Below are 22,991 nucleotides of genomic sequence, written 5' to 3' on the forward strand. Positions count from 1 at the left end.
TGTTTGCTAATTGAAGAAATACACTTCTCACAAACGTCCAGCTCTTAAATTTTGCCGTTCGGCTCCTTGGTAGAGAACAGCAAGTTGTGCACAAAATAATGAAACGTTAAACAGTTGCCACAGTAGCCACATTCAGGCCAAATTCAAGAAGGACCAGTACAGTTACAATGTGGCATATTTTCATTTATTGTGTCAATCACAGATACAACATTGACGAGGTTTAACTGCTAAGAAAATATCACATCAATGAGGGTCAACATTGTTCTTAGCATTCAATTATATTATATTATTATTATATTAAGCCAAAAGTATCCATTGTTATTTCTGTATGATTTTATACAGTACATTTATAGTATGTTTTTATATAGTATATACTATAGAGTGTTACTTTAAAAAATGTTTGTGGCATTTCCATTTACGTCAATGGGTGATTTGCTTGAATTAAACTTAAGTCAAGACACCATTGAACTTGGATAAACAATGTTGCTGAGCATGAACCCTGGATGGCGTATGGGTCTGTTGGACTAAATTATGAAACAACAACTAAAAACTGAATACCAAGCAGTGAGTCAGCCTGCCCGCCACAGGGAAATAATCATCATTTTGGCAAAGCAGTAGGAACACAAGATTGTTTGCAGTGGAAGTATTGAAACTAAAGCCAATTTTAACCAGAAGAACCTGTTGCATCAAAGCTTTTTACACAAAAAGCAGGATTATAGACACAATCACATAATTGTGATATGAAACATCATATTTAAGAACCCCCCCCGCTTCCACCCCATCATACCTCTGATAGTGCTGCAAGGACGAGAAAATGCCAGCTTTAACAGACAGCGTGAAAGTGGCTTATAGCACCTACCTCAAGCTGTTCATACATCTTCTATGCAAATTATTCAACACATAGCTCACAGTATATGATTCCATCAATCTGGTTGTGTAAAATTCCATGTTTAAACACAGGCTGTAGCTTCAAATTGAAGCTCGTTGATAATAAAGGTTTCTCATTGTCTTATTATTCAAAAAAACTAGACTAAGCTCAATATCGTGAGTCTAATTATCATTTAAACATCTGAAGGTGTACATGTTGCTCGGAGAATTAAGTCGGAATAAACAATGTTACAAAAACATGCCTCCCCTCGAAATAAAATACATTTACACTTGGGAAATTATAAAATTATTTATAGACACCTTAAAATATCTGACTGCATACTTACTATACTATATAAAGCAATTTTTTTATTTCAATGAGAATGTATCTGATAATTATATAAAATTATACCAACAGCCAACAACCAACTCCCTGGTATTTTAAAAAAAACACCCTTGACCTTCGCGAGGACAAGCAATTTGGAAGATGAAATCCTAAAAAAAAAAAATCATGAAGAGTGATTCTCAGCTGCTGTCCCACAGTTTCCTATTGTTAAAGTTAAGAACAATATTTTAGGGGGTTTAAATATAGCCTATGAAAACAATGATGTACCACCAAAAGCATATTGCAAGCCTTGAGGTCTGCCAGCCAGAGGCAGTTGCATTTTGGTTTACAGAGTGAACTTGTCCCTAGAACATGAGGAAGCAACATTTCTCGTCCCTTTCTTAATCCGTGTGGGACCTTGGTAGCTTTGCCTCCGTACTGTAACGGAAAAAATAAAAATCTGAATACAAGCAACTTTTTCTACTAGCTATCTGACACCCAGCAGTTGACAACTGCTGGTATAGAAGACCATTAGAAAACAAAACCACATTTCCCCATAATCTATCATTCGGGGAAATATTTAATTCAAAATCAGACAATAAAAGTAAACTCTACCATTTGAATAAAATCTAACGAAATTCTCACACAATGTTGATGTCTAACATACATGTACAAAGTGCTCATAAAGTGTCTGTAACATTAAAAAAAAAAAAATCTGCACTACGTAAAGAATGAACTCATTGTGAGCTGGTAATGACACGGGTGCATTTTACAATTACATCGCAGTTAACGCCTCCACACAAAGCTTGAAGAAATGACCGCTCGACTGCAGGTCACTGATTGCGTTCCAGTTTGCATGAAACTTTCATCATTTTTTTTTTTAAAGAATCTTTTCCATACGACGGAAAATTTGTCTTTGTATTACTGTTCATTCATCACCAAGATGCAGATGACATAAGCGCACGCACACATGCGCAATGGTAGCAGCATTGTGAGCTCTGTAGGTTTTCCCCAGCAAATATAAATGAACGGTACAGTAATGCTAGCTCTCCCTTAAATGAATCTTCAACAAATGCAAAAGTACCGGGCAGCAATATATTTGCTATCTCTAAATATATAGAAATCTAAATATATTTTCTGTCTTCCCAATAAAATAAAACTTATCTCTGTTGTCACCTAACGGGTGTAGTATTAGTGAAACAATTTTCAAGTTTTCCATTCCCAAGTCACCCCACGTTCTAGCACATTTAAAAATAAAAATAGGGGAAAAAAAGGGTGGGGGGGTATCCCTTTTGCAAGTTCTCTAACTTTTAATTCATATTTGCGTAATTATAGCCTTTTATGTATTTTATGATCACGTACGCAGTCATGCGATTTTGCAATTATTCCCTAGCCGAGTGTAAATACCATTATTATGATCATGAGTAGTTAAACATACATCAACACAGGCACGACAAACATTTAACACAACCGTAAAAAAAGCGATTGCTAACACTGTGTTTAGTCACACCTAAGGACACACCTTCACATTCTTTCGACTCGATCCCTTCGCCATCCCTGAATTATTTGACATAAACATACATGAAAACATTTCAAATAACATTTTAAGTGGGTAGTAGTTGAGCTGCTACTAGTTGTTTGTGTGTGTGTGTGTGTGTGTGTGTGTCCATCAGCTACATGTAGAGAAGCTTATTGTGGTAAAGCAATCCTTCTGATTTAAAGTCCAGTTTACGTGATTCCTATGAATTGAAATCAAAATGAGGTCAAGATCAAAAGGGGGAACTCCTTTCTGGCCATAAACTGCACTTATGCAATTTCCTTAGTGTCACTGAACGCCTCACAGCGGACTTCTGTCCTATATTAGTTGTCACTATGAGAGAAAATACACTACAGATTATGGTGCTAAAGTATTCTTTAGCAAATTTTTTGACAGGATTATTTGTTGTCGTATCGTCTGTTTCCATCGAGTTTTCACTCATGTCCAAATAAACATTCACAAATCCAACAAATAAAAAGTCACTGTCTCAAAATTTGGCCAGCATGTGAAAAATGCGCAATGACAAAAACAATTATTGTAGCAAAAAAATATATAGCCTAGCTTCTTACGCTGTTTGAGTAGAATATTCATAGTTCTATATCTCGTGTAAGGACACAAAGTTGTGTCAATGATGCACACTACTAAGAGTAAACGATGGCGCATGCTTCTTCAGTCGTCTTTGAAGCAGACTGTCAAGACTTTGGCAATTCGCTAAAGATACGCAAGCGGTAAACTGATTGCTTTTATAAAAATGTCTCTCCTCCGCCGTTTACTGGGAAACAGAACACAGAGTGCGTGAAATACATTTTGGCGACGTGGATGTAAGACAGCGTTCAAGTCCCCTCCCGGCTCGCTGCGAGTCAATTTGCCTCCAGCAAAAGTCTAACTTTCTGGTCTAAAGGTGTTGCGTTCAAGGTGAGAGCGCCCCCTGGAGGTCTGGGGTGACGTACCCCACGGGCATAGCGGGGAGGGCTTTGAGGGGGTGCTGTGATAGGCACAACGGCGCCGACTGGACGGGAGGCGGGTCGAGCAGAACACTGTGCTGACTGTCTAGCTCCTGTACCACCGTGTAGTCCGGCACGGGGGCAAAGAGCAGCGCCTGGGGGGAGTCGGGTGAGATGTAAGGCGACTCGCAGGCTTCGGTCAGCCGAGGCTCGACGGGCGGGTAGGTCTCGTCGGGCATGGCGCAGTAAGGCGATGGGATCATCTGTCGGCTGCTGTTCTCGCCATCCGGTTCCAAAACCAGGAGCTGAAACTGAAGCTCTTTTTGCTTCTTCTCCTCCTCCTCCCCGCCTTTCTTTGCATCTTCCTTTGAGGCCAACTTGCCCTCCTGGGTTTGTAGCTGCTGGCCAGGGGACAGCACCACCCCCCCGAAGGGCATCACGTTGCTGACCTGGGCGTAGAAATCTGTGTTGACCCAAGTCTGAGGAGTTGCGCTTTGAGAAGGCACCGGAGAGACTTCTGAGGCTTCTCTGTCGTCGGGTTGGCCCGGCAACAGCGTGGACGTGAGCGTGTCGTCGTCTTCGTCGGGAACATTCGGGTCATCAGGGCAGTCGCTGTCGCCATCGTCATCAGGAAAGCTGATGTGACAGCATATATGTTAACAAGTAGCGCCGAAAAATATTCTGTGATCTGTATTGAACTTTTAAGTACAAGAAGTACCCGAGAGCGTTGGAGCAGCCCGCTCGGTGTCTGCCAGGCTGAGAGCCCCCGAGGAGCCTCTCGGTGTCCGAAGACTGGTTGTCCTCCTTTTCCCCAGTGTCTGGATCCTTCACGTCCACCTCGATAAATTCCACCCATGGTTCATCTTGGTAAAAGTCTGGCGAGTACGTGGGGCCGCCAAGCAGACCTCCATGGCTCAGGATAAAGTTCAGCTCATCCAGCTTCCCTTTCTACATGGAAACAAAAAGACATTAGGTTGACTTGCAAAATCTAACAACATCCAAAGCAGGAGCTGTAGTAAAATAAAAAAATAAAAAAATCCTTTACAACAATAATACCACTTAATTGACACTTCTCGAGATACTTGACAAAGAGTTTATTAATATTATTTTAGAGTGATAGCAATGCTGTGTGTTTTCATCCTTCACGATTAACAACGGAGCTCTCCAAAAGCACTGATAATACATTATAAACAATTCTGGTCTGTTTTTTTTTTTTGCTTTGATAGCAGGCTCAAACAATAAACGCCGAGTGATGGACCGTGGGCGTGATGAACAATACCAGCATGTGAATAGAAATACTATTAAAAAAAAAAACAGACAAAACACTTTCATGTTGAAGTATGATGCGTGATGAGAGGTTGTGCTTTTTAAAGACCCTGCACAACTAATTATTTGAAATAGGTTTGAAGATAATTGCTGGAAGCATGAAAAGACTGAGAACTACAGTATGTAGTCCTCGATTGTGGAGCTATAGCATTAAACTGTTTTTCATCACTGTCAGGTCTAAATACCATCGGACATTAAACCACACGCTGGAAGGAAGAGGAGAAGAAAACCAGAATAGATTTACTCGCGAGGAGAACGATAGAGAGGGAACTCAGTTACAATCTCCATCAATTCTGAGTCCTTACTTCACGTGCTCCTCTATTTAATGTTTTGGTTGCCCTGGTTACAGAGGCGTTGCTACACTAAAGGGAGGGGAGATTGTGTCTGTAGCAACGCTGATTAGCTAAGGAATGTAGTGTGGTGTGAATTAGCACTTCATTGTCGGCCCGTGACCCCCGCAGAATTTGTCCTCTTTCCTCAACCAGCTGTTCTTCTCCCATGGTAGGCTGACCCGTTCTCGAGTGTGATCAGATAACTTGAATTGCCGCTTTCCTGTGGAACAATGCAACTAAACCTTGGCTAACTTTATCTACTTGGTAAATTAACACACAATAATAATAAGTAACTTGTCCTAAACACTTCAACACACATTAAGTAAATGTGAGGTAACTGGTATGCAGTTCCTTAAACAAACATTGAGTAAATATGGGATAACTTGTATGCAACCACTTCAAACTGTATATAACACTTAACAAAGAAATACAGTTCTGATCAACAACAATCTATGAACCAAACCTACAGTTAACTAAAAGGAATGAAGTTTCTTTGAACCAAATAAGAACATTTCGCCTATGCAAATAAGCTCTGCTCATTGTTAGTGAAGGCCTCTTACAGGAACAAAAACACACAGATAACATAAGGACAGGAAGCATACATATGGCTGACAGGGATCAAAAGACATCCCTGTCACTAAAGAGGAAGAACCTCGATAAAAGGAAAGTCATAAAATGTAAAGACAAGGCCTCCAGGTCTGGCAGGACAAGGCTTCACTTAAATTATTCCAACAATCACTGTGGCTTTCCTGATTTTTTTTTTTTTTTGGGGGGGCATAGGGTAACTCACAATTACAAAAAAATACTATTTCTATATTTAAAAAAAACATTTGTACCTTTAACATCTCTGGATCCACTCCTTTAATTTTGGGCGCTGGAATCGGTGGCAACAGAATGACCATTAACCTGCAAAGGTAGCAATCTCATTTTATTCAAGACAAAACAAAAAAAAAATTATGCATGCGCATTTGAGTTCCTACCTGTGCTGTTGTGATACCACAATCCACATGATGAGTATGACGGCAGCTACGACTCCCAAAACAATAACCAATGTAAGCAGGGAAAATGAATCTAAAACAGATGAATAGAAACAGCCTTACAACCCAGACAAGGACACAAAACTACAAAAGCACAAGCACGTTACCTTTGCTAGGACTTTCAGCGATGTGAATGAAAACAGATTCACTAAAGTCTCCAAACTTGGAGAAGGCTTTCATCCTGCAGCGGATGTGCACTTCATACACCTTTTCTACAAAGAGTCCATAGATTGTTTGATGAGTTTGTGGCTCCAGCTGAACCTCCAGCTGAAGAGAACACACAAGTGCAACAAGAGATCCATGACATGAGGTCATCTTGCATGATGCAGTGACAGCAGATCATATCATATATCATAATGTTTGCCAATAAAAGGCACTGGCAAACCTATTTCCTTGGGGGTGGGGGTAGGGGGGTCAAGGATGTCTCAGGATGTCCACAAAACATTTATTTACAAACATCTACAATATTAAAAAAAACCAAGCTTATAAAGATTTATTACGTGTTCCCCATTGGGAACGGTTGAAAATGTGAAAACAATATTCTGGAAAAATCAGAAAATACCCAAATGTTAATCATATGGGCAGGCACTTGGGGTGTCAAAGCATATTTCAGGATGGGGAGGGGGCAGAGTACATCTGGGTGGCAGAGAAGTGGGTGAAAACTGAAGTGAAACAATGATAAAAAGTTGTTTGCAGTTGTGCCAGCAGATATACCACAAAAGGTTTAGTTTGTTCTTTGGTGCCATCTACTGCCACTTGTAAGTAAGTGTAACATGGTGGGTCTCTACAGAAAAGCACTCAGTAAACTAATTTCATGGCCAGTGGGTGGATATTAGTTACATTTCTAGAGGTTTCAGATTTACAGGGATACAGTTGGAGAAAGATTTATATGCTGAGATTAGCAAACCAGGCAAAAATGCCATGACCACTAAACCAAGCGCTCCCTCACTTGACTTCCTTCACTAAGCTTGTGTTTTCCCAAGAGGCCTTGCTCAGGCTTCCAGTGGGTTTAAGGGAAGAAACATGAAACTACATGTCCTGATTTGATCTTCAACTTTCCACTGGAGTGCACACATGGTGCACTTGTTTGGCCGACTTTGCAAATTTTGCAAACTTAAGTGTTGTGGAATTTACAAAAGACTTGTCAACTCACTGCCTCCCAGTTGGTGCTGTTCTTTTCCCTGTACTGGACCTCGTAGACAATGTTCATCCATCCAACTTTGACATCTGCAGAGGGAGGCGGCTCCCACGTCACCATGACGTCGTAAGTGAGCCCAGAGGGACTCACATTTAGGCAGGTCCAGTTGAGAGCCAATGGAGGGTCAGGACGTACTGCCAAGGAAAATGACTGCTTGTAAATCATGTCAATTTGGTCATTTTAATCAGATTTTTTCTCTTTGACTCAATGGAGTTTGGGAAACACTGGTCTATAAAATGACTTTGTCAAAGCAGGATAAAATTATCTTAGCTAAATGTGAAAATCTGTGTGGAGTTGATCCCCATTGGACATTTTTATTATTTTTTATTTTTTTACAAATCCCCAAATTCTTTAAAAAAAATGGTGACTGGGAAAAAAAAAAAAGACTCCCACCAAAATATTTTTTAAAAAATGGCAAAAAAAATCTGAAAATGCAATATTGTACTTTAGCAAAAGTTATAATCCAAAAATATGCTAGCTACGAACCAATGTTTTCCACGGAGAAGCAGTCATCTGTGTTGAAATAGGTAACGTTGTCTCGGCTGCGAAGTTGTATGCAGTAGGTGGTCCAAATGGCTGTGTGGTTTCTATCAAAGAAGCACTCCCGCCTCGAGTGGAAATACTCTGGACACTCTTTCCATTCGTCCTTGGTGGAGAAGCTGGAGTCAGAAATAAACAAAAGCAAACATGTCAGCCACAGAAATGCTGTCTGCTTAATAGCAGTTGTTTGGGCTCTTTGCTTGGTCACGACCCTCACCCTATAACTCGTTTCTGATAGAAGACCCTCAGTGCTCCAGGGTCTGATAGATTGTTGAAACTGCCCGGACTCCACCAGCAGCTGAACGTCACCTGGTCTCCGGATGAACACTTCGTGAAGTGAGGTTCCACGGGAGCTGGCAAGAAAAGACAAAAAAAGAAATCTACTTTATTCACCTTCAAAGCGATTGAGACTTTTTGATCTATTGAGTGACAAGCATGTCCGTCCATCCGTCCATCCCCCTGATTTTTCCACCCTTATAATTTCATTCAACTGCTTATGCTCGGTTCGATGCCTGCTTAATCTCATAGATCACTGCATTCCTGTCCGCTACGCCGTACACCCTCCCCGTCAACGGACCAGGCCCTTCATCTTCTGTAAGTTGTGGTTCACACGCCCCCCCCCCACTCCTCTCCTCATCCAACAAATTTCAGCTGCCAGCACCAAAGGTTCAACAGACTGAACACAGTGTGAAAACTAGCGGAATAATCTTTGCAAAAATATCTGTTGTAGTCATATATGTGCAGAAAATGTGCAAAGTAGCATTTTTCGGAAGATGGCTCTGCATGTGCGTCAGAGGTGAAAAGTTTCACAGTGACACCTGCAAACCTTTCAAATACCCTTTTTCATCTCCCGCTAACGCCGACAGATTTTTTTTTTCTTAGTCATCTCAGAAAAGTCTACCTGTCACCAAGTGACAAAGTGGCTATAATGTCGACTTAAGTTCAAGTTTAAACAGGGTAACCCGTGCGGAGGGCGGTTGCAGTCAACACTGTGCAAGCTCGACAAACCTGTTTTCAAAATTACTGAGTTATGCTCTCAATTAAATATTGTTTCTATTTTCTCCTACATTACCCTCTTTGCAATTACTAAGGTGAGGACACAAATTGAAGACCAGGGAGAGTAGTTCTTCAAAAAAACAAAAAAAAATCCACAGGATATGGTGGTACTCCTACAATTTTAATATTTTAATTTTCCATTGAGATTTAGTAAAAACCTTCCAGAATGTTCGACTTATTATGTAACCCTAGGCATAATTTAGAATTCACAACTTTAGAAGTTCCACTTTGTGCATGAAAATAATTCTCATCCCCTTATAAAGAGCACTATCTTATCTAGTTGAACATGCAGTCCATTTATACGTTGCTGAGCCATTTTGCATCCTAGACGTCGGGTAAAAGGTTACCCATTAAGGGCCACTCTTTGAAAGGCCCAAATGCGCCACTTCCCTTGCCACAGACAGTCGCCATATTGTGAAATGGTCCGTGGTAGCCAATGAGGCCCCGCCGGTGTCAATAATATTCTTCTTCCAGCTCATTTTGCAGATTCAAGTTAAACATGAGGTTAATGGCATAATGGAAAGAAAAAAAATCTTGATGCAGAAGACTCAGGTCGACAAAATAAGTGGAAATGGGTGTACTTTAGCTGAATATTTGAAATATAATTTAAATAAAATGTGGCTATGACATTTTACAGTGAAGTAGCAAAAAAACAAAATGTCTGACTCATTTCCGTAGTTCAAATTTGGATAACGGATACTTACTAGCAGAGCAAAGTCGAATTAATCAAAGACCCCCCTGAGGTGCATTCTGGGACGTTTAGGAGGGATTTGGGAATAGAACAGCTTGGAAAGTAGTAATGACAAGGACAAACATAAAGAGATTAAGTGAAGCCTTAAGGCACTCCAAAGGTCCCGAACAGGTCGAGAAAAGATCTTGCAACAAGATAAAAGCAGGTGATAAAAATAACAGTCAACATGCATGTGAACCTGGACCTTGAAAACAAAGAACCTGTGAACAACTTCAAAGTGAAATTGTCCAACTGCCAAGGACTTGCGGTCAAATGTCGTTGGGTGCGTGGGGCCAGCCATGACTGCATGTGAATGATAGCGTTTATGACCTGAGGAGAGCTTTACAGTTACTACCGTTTTTAAGAAGAGGAGGGCATCCATTTGAGTAATCTGCGGTTAATTGGGGTAGGGCATCCATTTAGCAGGTTGATGAAAATCTGGTTTGTCAATTTTGCTGTCTTAAAAGTTCACAGCATACTTTTATTACATCCGAACATTCTGATCATTTCACCTGCTATTGCACACATAACGTGGCATTGCACTGCAGAATGTGTGACATCATCACACGAGACAAGCAAACATTTTTAATCTAGCCCAGGCCACACTTAAGTGTGAAATCCTTCACTCCTTCATCTTCAATATTTGTCGAACCCTTCCAGTGTTCTGTGTTCCAGTGTTGTCTGTTGAACCACTTTCTCTATTTTTGCAGCCCTCTGAATATTTTTTTTTTCTTTGCAATTGTTGTCCACACACACCCAGAACTCGCCTCTGTTGAAATGTGTGCACAGAACGGGGGAGTGACCGTGTCTGTGGTTGCTGCTGGTTACCACCTCTGTGCTGTGGAACACGGTGTCATGCAACAGCATCAATCATTAGGCCTGACAAACAGAGGGTGGGGGGATGAAAAAAATAAATAAAAAAATCACACGCTAAGCGGACACTTAGAAATAAAAGGCTCTGTCTCTGAATGTCCTCAAGCTCCAGGCCAGAAGCACAAACATAAAGTCAATACTCTTTATTTTCTTTGTATTTTTGGCAATATTTCACGTATAGACACAAAAATGACAAATACGCTGTGACGTTCAAGCCAGGCAAGAAGTTGGCATTGCCACTTGGAATTTGGCTCCATGCGTCAAGCAAAAAATAATAATAATAATAACAATAAAAAATGCATTGGGATTGTAACGAACGACTTAACTTTTTTTTTGGCTTACATTTGTTTTTGATACAAAAAATAATAGTTGCTTTGCAAAGACCGTAAAGACGTTCCTGAGTGGTTATTCTGTGGTGATGTTGGGTGTGTTAGGAATTTTTTTCCTCTTTCCCGGAAAACAGTCTTGAGTGAATGGTAAAGGTTATTCACTATGCTGCCTCTCACAGGTCAGTCTTGGTACTACAACAGACTTTGCATTTAAGTGACGTCACACAATTTGTATGCTGTGTTGGTCACGTCAATAAAAAAAAAAAAATCCAAAAATATGGTGACTTTTTCTCTCATCATGTCTGGAATAACACTTTTTCGAAAGCAAGAGCGAGGTTCAAATGGCTCTAATAAGAAAAAGCACGTGGGGTGGACTGCAGGCAACAGGTGGAGGGTTGGGAAAGGCACAAGCTGCACTTTTGTTTGCTCGCCTTATCAGCGTCGACGTTGTTTTCAGATACTTTAACGCTTGTTGAGGAACACCGGCACAGTGCAGCGATCGATGGGGAGGCCATTTTAAGCCACAACGGTGGATTTGTCCAAACGTTATCATCGGTTGTCTGAGGGCTTATCAGAGAGGTAACGCAAGCCCAAGATAAGAAGAAGTGTGCTGCAGTTTAGGGAAAACGTACAATTGGGTGGAGAAACGTTTCCAGCAATTTTACAGATGCGACATCCAACATTGTAACAATTAAGGTGTACTTTCCTTGTAACGAGTCTGCTCAATTCAATTTCAGGCAATTTCAGTGTCAACTATTCTGTTTTTGTCTGGTTCTTGTGTGAGGAGTGTCAAACACATCCACGCTCAGCTCACATTTTGGCTATTCAAAAATGATTTGTTTGTCATCACAATGTGTTATGCGTGCCACATGCAGTAGCCAGGACTATTTCATCTTGGCAGTTCTGACCAAGAAAAAAAAAAGCACATCCACAAGACATTCTTCCAAAAACAGCACCATACCAGCCCAAGCGCTTGGCCATATTTCATAAGAGCTCTGGCTTGCATATCTTCTGGCGACTACAAGAATGATAGATTCGATTTTAAACCAGTCCGTCCTTAACGATAAAACATGTTTGGCTGAGAGTCTGTAGAAGTTGGCAGCCGAAGCCTCCGCAATTTGCCGGTCAGACTGTCTGAAGACATGGATTAATCGTCGTACTTGATTGATTCATCAATACTTTCACATTTACACCAGACTATAAATAAAAACCTTTCAGGTGTGGGTGTGTCTGAAAAGGTAAGCACAAATTCATACCTCCACGCTGCAACGCCCAATCCAGAAAAACCTGCATTTGAAGCAGCTATTTGACCGTTTTGCTATAGGGCCCCCATGCACTTACAAAGGTGAGCTTGTGTATTTGGAAAGCAACAAGGACATGGTCAGAAGAGGTCAAGTCACTGAATGTGCATCCAAGCAAATGATGTCTTGAAATAAACATTGAGCAAAAAGTCTGCACAACCACGTACACAACTTTAAACAGTCAAAGCGGTCCATAATTATATGTAAGCTTTGGAAGAAAAAAAAAAATCAAAGACTGTCTGAACCTGCAATACTCTAAAGGTTTTACAGACACAAATTGTTATTGTGTATTTTCAATATTAAGGAATTGGAACTTGTCTCACTAGGAATGAGCAGGTGCCCACACTTGGTAAGAATCAACAAGCTTTTTTTTTTTGTGGTGCCAGATGTAAAATGGGTGCTTCGTAGTGTATGATGGTGTAAAATGTTTTGGACTTTCAAGTGAAAGCAAGGGAGACAAACCCAACAGAAGGAACAAAAAATAAAAGAACAGCCAAACCATTAAAATGAATGGCTTTTTTTTTTTTTTTTCTCTTTGTCCCAACTGCCTGCCAACTCGTGTCCAACAAATTCCATGAAAAGTGTCCTGGTGAGGTTTGTGTAATCCTGCTGTGAGTCCAAAAGACAAACAGACACACAGACAGCCAAATCAACATAACCTCTGTGGCCATGTAGTCATCTTTTATATTGATTTTTTGCAATCGGAAAAGGACACAAACGTGTATCCTAAGGGGTTGTTCTTGAAGGGATTGTTTATTTGTCCTCCAGCAAACCAACCAATCCAAAAATATTTCATGGATGTTGCCAACATTTTGACACGGTATTACCGCAAATTTAGATTAGCAGATTTTCTTAGGCCTAATTTAAGCACAATGAACATTTTTACGCCTGGTAAATGAAGTATAGTAGGGCTGAAACTAACAATTATTTTAATATTCAATTCATCTGTTGATTATTTAGTCGGTTAATCAACGATTCAGATAAAAGTTTTAATTTCCATCCCTTTATTTAAAACAGGACATTATTTCAAACATATTTAGGATTCAGTTACTGGTCCGGCAAAAATTATATTTCCAGTAAAAGCAAATGTTTACAAATGTTATATTTTCATTTAAAATAAAGATACAGCAATAATAATACTTACATGGAAGTGTAAAAAGAATATGTCCTCTTGGGAGGCCCAAGGAATTGGGCAACTTTTCAATTAAACTTGGTCTTGAATCAGCAATTATAAAAAATGATTTTTGATTCATTTGATGATCAGCGTGCTTGAAATTTTGCTTAAGACATGAAACATTTATCGCATCACGTATCAACACATACTGACAACGTGCATGGAATTATAGAAACAAGAATGAATCAATAAGTCAGCATTTACTGTGCTCTTCCACTAACCGTCAGCATCTCTGGGCTCAATGCGGTCAAGGCAACGTCAAATCATAACAACCCCCCCACCCCTATCATTCTTTCACCTAAATATTTCACCCGGCTCGGTGACAGTTGTTCCCACCGCCCAATGTTCCCGAATTGAGCAGTCCCTGGACTTTGATAGAGTGGCCCGGGGCGTCCGTGCGTTTACCCCCGGCGCTGATATCGATCAGGAAATCGCTGCGTTTGCTCAACGCTGAACCTTCTGCGCAAACACAGCATTCTGCAACACACGTCTGACATAAGATGTGATGAAGTTTTGCCCTTAATCGAATGCATTAATGTTTGATAAGTCACGTGCAGACTGTCTGACACACCAACAGTTTATTTCAAACCTGAAACAAATTTATGACCTCTTCCAGGAAGGTTCTGTTTCACCTACATGTGATCATTTGTCACACCAGTAGTCCTCAAAGAAATGTCACATGCCACATGCATAAGGCAATAGGACCCTGTTGTCATTCTAAAATGCTATTGTCACATAAATAAAAATTTTTTTTTCTTTAAATATCATTTGAATTTAATTATCTTTCTAAGAGTTTTTTTTTTTTTTTTTTAGTCTTTCAATGCCCAATAATGAGTTAATTGTACTCGGTCATTTGCAGGAAACACACACACGTATAAAAAGAACCCCCCCCCCCCCCCCCCCCCCCCCCCCAAAAAAAAAGATTTTCAAACGTATACAGACCGATGACAAAATAAGTCACAAAAATAATGAATACAGATGAATACATTTTAAAAATCTGCATGCCATGTGTATGCAATTAAAAAGATGCTATGCCAGCCAGCTAAAGTTTTAAACAGATTATCCAACATATTCACATGTTCAAATCTCATCATATGAGATTGTAATTGATCATGTTTATTTGTGATCTTGTTACATATCGTGCGCTTGGATCCAAAAGAAACGTAATAACTTGGCCTGTCCTATAATGTAGCCAGCAACAGGAGATTACGAATTTAGCCTTGACCTGAGTTCTGCGAATTTAAGATACAGAGCAACCAGAGAGTGGCACGTCCCCCTTACCTGATGGCGTCATGTGGTGCCAGTCGGTGTCAAAGGCCGAGGCCGGAGACGAAAGCCAGGCCGGGGAGGACGTGAGGAGGAAGAGCAGGAGGCCGGACGAGGCTGAGGACGCCGTCGCCATGATGCTGGAGAAGAGCAACAGAGGAAAAGAGTGAACGAGTGGCAAGTGGGGGGGAAGAAAACTTCTGGTTTCCTCTCTCCCTCCCGTGCTGCCCATTTTCATTTTCAGAAACTTTTCAAAATTTAACCTTATATTTGCTGCTTGTCTTTGCTACTCTTTCAACTGACAATATCCCATCACAGGACTATTGAAGGCTTATTTCATACTTCTTATAGTGTATTTAAACATTCAGTCCCTGGTAATTCTGGAACACAATTCATGATTAAAAAAAATAAATATGAAAAGTTATTGTATAGCAGTCATCAATAAAGACAGAAAACCTCAGGTCCAAGTAAATAGGTGACTGCTTAGAGTGTGGGAGTCCAAACAGTCAAGTCCAAATATAGGTCAAACTGCCCACACCCAAGGCTATTTACAGCTGTGTCCCTGCAACTTGTTTCTGGAAGGCCCAAAGAACACAACGTACAGGAACACTCTTAAGTTGACACTGCCAATTAATTCTCACAGCATATTAAATAAACAAGGCTTTACTACAGAGACTGTTTGCGAGCAAAAATATAGTACTGTGAGTTTCAAACAGTGAGCCCCTCCCCCCCCCAAAAAAAAACCCTGCTTCGTCTAATGAATGCGCAAATTTCCAAATTGCATTAGCAAGTGCAAGCAAATACAAATGCCCCAAAAGCAAAAGAACAAAAACAAAAACAGCAAAATGCAATGATGTTAAATCATTGAAAGCCGAAGAAATGAGTCAGGATTGCACGAAAGAAACAAAGCAATAAATCATTGAATGTGTGTGTATGTGTGAGGGAGTGGGGGGACTTGAAGTGGTGGAGGGGTGAGTGCGGAAAGATTCCAGAGGCCGCACAAGGCCAAGTCATACAGTGCAAGAATTCAAGCAAGAAAGCTGTGAAGCCATTAACTCATCTGCCTTGACAGAGAAACTCCATTTAAAAACAATTTGTTTTTGTTTGAACTTCTGCCCTCTGGGAGGCGGTACAGGAGCCTGCGCTCCCGCACCACCAGACTTTCCAACAGCTTCGTACTCCAGGCTGTTAGGATCCTGAACTCGCTCCCCCTTTCAGCGTAGCGTCCTGTTCTTGCTGTATGCTCACTGGCTCGGTTTTGCCCCTCATATTCAATGGGTTATTGGTCTGTTTTTATTCATCGCTCATTTTATTTTATTTATTATTTATTATTTATGGTTTGTGCCTACTTGTTTTTGTTTTGTGTCGCCTACTTGTATGTCTCGTCACCGTGGGATGGAGGAAACGGAATTTCGGTTTCTTTGTGTGTCTTGACGTATGAAGGGATTGACAATAAAGCTGACTTTGACTTTGACTTTGATTCTTTTCCAAATGACATGGCAGCTCTTTTTATGCTTCAGGCTCATTAAAGGTTTCGTCAGTCTCTCGCTGTCATTTATATCAAGCGGATGAAAAAAAGGAACATGTCAACTGGGTAAATAGAATGGCTTAAAGTTGCGCGAAAATGTATTTGATGTTTTAGAAAAGCGATACATATTTTCATAGGTGGGCATTGGGTGTTTGCTCAAAGGCACGTGTGTGGCGTGATGCAACTTCAGGTGAATGCCCAGAGTCACCGCCCACCTTTCTCCTGAATGAGAGCCAGAAACATTTAATTCTCTTCCTTGACACGGCAGGATTGTTTTTTTTTACTGCTGCTTTCACACAAACTGGCAGATTGTATTTTTTGTATGCGGACCTCAGCCAGCGACAAACCTTGACTCCGCCAAAAAGCTTGCCAGAGCCAATCAGAGAAGAGGGAGGCTCGACACAGGTCTCAAGGGGTCCCTCTGTAAACATACGGTCAACTTTACACTACCTCTAACACACGTACACACTGCTTATTAATCATCTGTGTTTACTAAAGACAAGCTGACACGGCAAAAGGGAAAGCTACCGATGGGATTTAAGATGAAGTAACAGTGAAGAGATAGATAGAAGGTTATGAGGGGAAGAAGTCACATGAGCCGTGTTGGCAAAGCGCACGGTTGCACACACACAAAAGGGCAACGTTGACAAATTAGAGGTCCTTGCAAAAAAAAAAAAAAAAAAAAATCTGTTCAGTGTACAGAGAAAAAGGATTGCAGTGTGAAGTTAAGAGGAAAAATGATTGGAGTGTGAAGTTAAGTCATGACCTGTAGCGTGAAAGTAATTTTTTTTTTTGCATATATTATGGTCATCTAGTTGGCTTTTATGTCTGCCCAGTAGTGTTCTTCAGTGCACGCTCACCACAAGGTGATAAACAGTCGAGCCACGAGCTTAACACTATCTGTGAAGGTGTCGCTGACATGTGAAGAAGTTAAACAATGTGGCAGTTAAGCCTACAGGCTTGTGGATCATTTTGAATAGTTTTGCAAATAGTTTTTGAAAAGTGCACATCTTAAATGCAAATTAGCCATAATTACATGCAAGGCTTTTCAATGTACGTCACAGTTTGTTGACAGAATTACACAACTAATGAGTAACGTGCATGCACATGACAAAGCTGGGCCAGGTTTTGATGAGATGACAATTACCAGTGTGACAATTAACTCTCCGTGTTGCCAATTTCTATTTCTTCATAAACACAGTTATCAAAGAGGGAGAAGTCACCCCTCACCTATACTGAAGTAAAATGGATTGATTTTTGAGCCAAAGACAAATGAGTGAGGAAGATCAAAATTGGGTACACACAGACATTATCCTGACATCTGAACTTTGACCTGTTTTACTGCCGCTTCTCCTCGCTCTTGTTCACACAGGCCTGCAAGCCATATACATTTTTTTTTTACTTACTACATACTTGCTAATTTTGTGAAAAAGCAATTCTCCCCAATTTGAACATTTTAATCGACAGTTAACCTTTGCAAAGGTGCTTGATTGCGTTGAGGTCAATTCTTCCACATAAAAATTCATCCAAATGTGCTTCTAAGGACTTGACAGAATAGGCTCTTCTGCATTCTGTTGCTGACAACAAACAATTGTCCAAAATGTCTCGATGAGATAAAATTCCATGAAGATGAAAAAGATTATGAGTTATCCAGAACGTATGTAGTCTAACGAATATGTGAGCCACCTAAATAGCATACGGACACAGCAGACAGTGAACATGAGCCTGCATGTTGCAGCAGGGAGGATTCAGAAGGAGTAGGAGGAGCCTGCGAAAGAAGCAGCCCACAGCTCTGCCTTGTTCCAAGTTCCTCACCACCGCCTTCATACACACATTAAACCTATGCAGAGCATATTCATGTGTGTTTAAATGTGTGTCGCACACAAATGTCAACAGAGGAAGAGCTTTTCTAACCCGCTCGCATTGGAATATCAGACGGCTCCGATGTCTCTTCTCCGGTTTCGAAAAAGAGAGTGGAAAAGTCAGAGTCAGCACACTGGCATGGGAGCAGCCACGGCTGGAAGGAGATCAGCACGCACATCTGCAGAGCTCCCTGTGTGAAAAATCAAGTGTGCGTATCCGAGCAGCAACAAGACGATGAGAGCAAAGTGTGCACTCTTCAGAAGTGAAAAGTCAACTTGGCATGTGCGGACTTGCAACAAGTCCAATTTTGAACCAGCAACTGTCAAGTAAAATTAAAAATGATCATAATTCCCCCGATCCGCCCATTTGATATTTTTCCAAGTAACTGGCTGTCTACCGAGACAGTTATTCTAAATTAAGGAGGATTAAAATGTCAAGCCTGAGCTGCGTGAATTTTAATTTGGCAGTTTAGTTTGATGTGGATGCTGCATGCAACAAAGTGTAGATATTTTGAGAATTTCTAACCAATCGAGATCCTCTCCAAAACCCAAACTTAGAAAAATAGGTATTGTATTGCCATATTTTGGGGGGGACTCAATGAAAATTGTCACCATTTTGTGCAACCCTCCCACATTTGGACAATAGTAATACACTCAAATAATTAAGTAAGCTTTGCTGAGATCACAGAGGAAATAAAATAAAAGAAAGGTTGCTTTGCCTCTGAATGCATGTAGCATGAGAGCATATACAAATTACAACTTTGTTGCCATGAATTCACAAAAACACATCTCCCATAATGTTCACTTTTCAACCTAGCAGTAAAGCAAATAGTTTCAAATGCATCCACTAAATTAAGCAAAATATTAACACTTTAAATGGTGCATGTTTCCGTGAGTGAGTTTGCAGCCAGTCTTTCAGGTTTGCAAAGCTACATAGAAGTTATAAAACTACCTCAAGATATCACCACCACAAAAAATAAAAACTAATTACGGTGCCTGCTTGATGATCTTCACTTGTGGACGCAATCAGAACTGACTTGGGACCCTTTTTGGGTCCCCGATCCTCAGTTGACCTAGCGTCCACGAATTTAGAAATAAGCTTTGTTGAGGCCGGAGGAGAATATAAAAGAGAAACACATGTTGCTTTGCATCACCACACAGCGAGCACGAAAGCCTGCGCAATATTACCTCATCGTATATAAACTATAAACTCAATCACATCTAAGATTCGATTTATTATGACCTGATGCATTATGTCCGCTAATCATGCAAAGTTATCACTTCTCAGTGGTGATAGTATGCGTGAAAGACTGTTGCAGCCAGCTAGTTTTTTTTTTTTTTAAGTTCGCCAAAGTTTCCCACGCAGCAAAAACTATGAAAAGATCATGACAAGCACAATGACAAAAGAAAAACGCTATAAAAACAAGTGCTTACTTTGCACGAAGCGTCACGATGGAATCCTGCAAGGAGCAGATGGACTTTTTTTCTTTTTTTTTTTTCCACGACTGCACAACTTGCTCATCTACACGCACGCAATTCACTCCAAGTCTTCTTGACTAGATTTAAACTGGAGTCCCCTTGCTTCCACTCGCTTGTGTCCATGTATGCGGGAGACTACTACTTCTTACCGGGAAAGCCCACGCAAGCTCACACACACAACACGTCCACACATACTCGAACACGTCCACAGTGATCCGTCTCCCTCACATGGCGGTGAGGCACCCCCATCCGCCGAAAGAGTCCAACCTCCTTCTCAAGACCCGCAGCCAACAGGAGCCGGAGGACATCCAAGGCTAAAATACATCCGCCTCTTAAAGAGCTGCGCACACGCTCATTTCGTATTTGCATCATCTTTTTCGAATTGAACTTTATTTTCTTTTGGCAAAACTGATCTTTTTTTGTGTTTGAATTCGTTGTCCCAATAACCTTTTGTCGGCTTGTTTAGAAATAACAGATATGTCATTTCACATTTAATATATTAAATTTAAAAAAAAAAAAAGTAAAATTGAGCATCTCTCATGGAATTATTTAGTCTTGTTTATATGTGGACAGCTTGATGCATTATATATCCAAGAAAGGCACAATAACTAATCGATTAATCAACAACTCATTGATTAACAAATAATTTGATAATAATTTTTGATAAGCGATTATTTAGATTTTTTTTAATAAATCTGTCCAAATGCTTGGAATTTCAGATTCTCACCAGTATATATTAATTTAATTTCTGTAGTTTTCCATGAAGCAGACCTAGTGAATCAAAACAAAACATTTACTTACTACATTTCTGTCTGTTTTCTGACATCACAAACCAAATCAGGAAATGAATCAGAATGAATAATATGTTTGTGAAATTCATACACTGTCCATTTAAAATAATACGCTTTTGTTTTTTTTAAAATCCGGTTCATCGATTAATCGTCAAAATCATTAACAGATTATTCGATTCCCGAAACAATCGCGAGTTGAATCCCTAATACCAAACATGATCAAGTAGAATACATTAAAAGTAGATTATACGACACTGGCTTGAGAAAACATACGATAGATGGACGTTTGTTTCTTTTAAGCCTCACGAGGAACTTCCACAACACCAGTGACACTGTCTGAGGCTTGCCTGGAATTTCAGCTGTCAATGGAAGAACAAGTAGCCCAAATGCAGCCCACCCCCACTCTGATCCCCCTGTCCACCCAAAAGCCATCAAGTGGTGCGGAAGGACCCGCCTTAACACTTAAGAGGGAAGCAGGCAGCCCACTTGCTCTTCACACTAAATTGCATAAATTTTTTGTGTGCATCTTTAACTACGTAAACATACTGTTGCAGTTCGCACAAATGCAAGTTATGGTGGTGAGATTAAATGTTGTCCCTAAAAAGAAACTTGCATGTGAAAGCATATTTTGATGTGTCTTTTTTTTGATGTGTCAATCCATGTTTTTGTACAATGTAAGGCGGGGCCCCGTGTGTTCAATTATTTCCTTTGTTATGGAATCATCATTCCTGTGATTGTGATGGTGTGCTTTCATGTTGTATCAAATATGACGGGGGAACAATGTATCTGGCCCAGTGGACTTATGCGGGACAAAGCTACACCCGCAGTGAGATATGAGGCTACGACACAACAACTCAACTGTGACACAAATGGCAAAGAGAGAGAAAGTAAATTAAACAAAAGAAAAACACCAGAGTTTCATATGATCGGAAACATAAGATATCGCAACTACTGTTTAAAAAATGTAGACTTTTGTTTACAGCAATAAGCAATAAGCTTTAGGGAGCTGAAATATTCATGAAAATCATACCATGTGTTTTTGATAATGGCAAAATAACTGCGGGTGGATTCTCTTTCCTCATTTTGTTTGGCCCATATTCCGGTAAATTCTATTTTTCTCCCCAAACAATGTTGTGTCCTCTGTGTGTTTGTGTTCCTGGCATAATGGGAGAGTGGCCTTTGTGTCACCCCCCCACCCCTTCAAGTCCCCTGTAATGTATTTAGGGTGGTCTCACATCACAAGCGTGACACTTGCCAGTGATGTTGGCGGCCGTGCTGCCTATTGGATTAGATCCAAGTGAAGAAGAAGCCTGCAGGGGGGGGGGGGGGGAAACACAAGCGCACAAATGCCTTGTTCTTTCATCTATTTGTGGACCTTCATTGTTACAAAACATTCTCCGGACCCTTTACCCCAGTTTTGACCATCACTGGTAAACATCCGGTGCTTGGAATATTGCAAGTACTTTTCCCCTGCCGCATTTCAAATTACGTACATGTTGTCTTGAATGTAAACTCGAAATTGCCAGGTCTGAAAGTGAACGTGAGTGGGAATTGGGTTGCTCTTGGGTTGGATGGCAAACCATTCCAGAGTTTTCCCTAAAAACATCAAGAATGGCCACATTGGTCACATCGCCCCCCCCCCTAAAAAAAAAACATCAATATTAGCAAAAAGCTACATTCAGCATGCCTTGAAAATATGCCCTTGAACTATAATCCACCATTACGAACATTGGGCTGAATAAAGGTGACAGCAGGAGGGCTGCGAGGGCAAGTGGCAAGGAAATTGATACCAATTGGCGAGATGGTGCCAGGCGAGTAAGAAGTGCAGCGTGTCAGCATGAGAGCCCCGCTCATGTGCAAAACAACACAATTAAGTAGAAGGCATAGCCGTAATCAGTGGAAGCATCATGCAAATGATGTTTTTTTTTCTTTTTCGCCCTGCTGGTGACTACCTTAATTTCAGTTGCCATCCTAGAATACAAATCAGGGACAAACTTGATGATACGCTGGGCGAGCGAAAGGATGGGCAATGACATAGTAGAGAAGTTCATATTAAATGATTTATAGTAAAGTGCTTGTTTTGCTTTATGCTGTCTTATTGAGCTTTGTAAATGTGAACGGGCAGCTTTGAATCTCTATTTTTATATGACAGGTGCAAAGCAAGTGTCTCCGAGGATCGTTTTATATATTTGTGGCAAAATGTAATGTTCCCAGGAAATAATGGAGTTGATAAGTGAGGGGTGTTGTCTGTCGATTACCTGCCTCAGATTGATGTCCGGCACCACGTCGCCACTCCTTTGCACGTTCATGTCGTCAGTATCATTTGGATGAATTAGCAAAATGTCCTTGTGCTAAAAAAAAAAAAAAAGCTTACATGTTTGAGCAAACAGGCTGTGCAACATTACCCAAATTCTTCCTAGAGCGTGTTCTGCCCGATTCAAAACCCAACATTCTCAACACAATTTGGGAAATAAGGCTGCTTCGGATATGTGTGTA

The 22,991-nt window shown here is 40.5% G+C and overlaps 1 protein-coding gene across 5 annotated transcripts; it reads right to left on the reverse strand.

Moving 5' to 3' along the window:
- Positions 1-162: 162 nt before the first annotated feature.
- Positions 163-22,777, reverse strand: ghra (growth hormone receptor a). Of its 5 annotated transcripts, XM_037258780.1 has the most exons (11): positions 19,660-19,973; positions 18,278-18,416; positions 14,851-14,975; positions 8,324-8,459; positions 8,053-8,225; positions 7,522-7,700; positions 6,476-6,635; positions 6,312-6,402; positions 6,168-6,237; positions 4,392-4,621; positions 163-4,309 (listed from the first exon to the last, which is right to left on the reverse strand). In XM_037258780.1, exons 3-11 carry the CDS (start codon positions 14,969-14,971, stop codon positions 3,640-3,642), a joined length of 1,830 nt encoding a protein of 609 aa, XP_037114675.1. In that variant the 5' UTR covers positions 14,972-14,975; positions 18,278-18,416; positions 19,660-19,973; the 3' UTR covers positions 163-3,639. The 5 variants fall into 5 exon arrangements, with proteins under 5 accessions (XP_037114675.1, XP_037114676.1, XP_037114671.1 ...); XM_037258781.1 differs by lacking the exons at positions 18,278-18,416; positions 19,660-19,973 and adding an exon at positions 22,754-22,777; XM_037258776.1 differs by lacking the exon at positions 18,278-18,416.
- Positions 22,778-22,991: the final 214 nt, after the last annotated feature.

The sequence above is a fragment of the Syngnathus acus genome, chromosome 9, assembly GCF_901709675.1.
Source record: "Syngnathus acus chromosome 9, fSynAcu1.2, whole genome shotgun sequence".
Taxonomy (NCBI): Eukaryota; Metazoa; Chordata; class Actinopteri; order Syngnathiformes; family Syngnathidae; genus Syngnathus; species Syngnathus acus.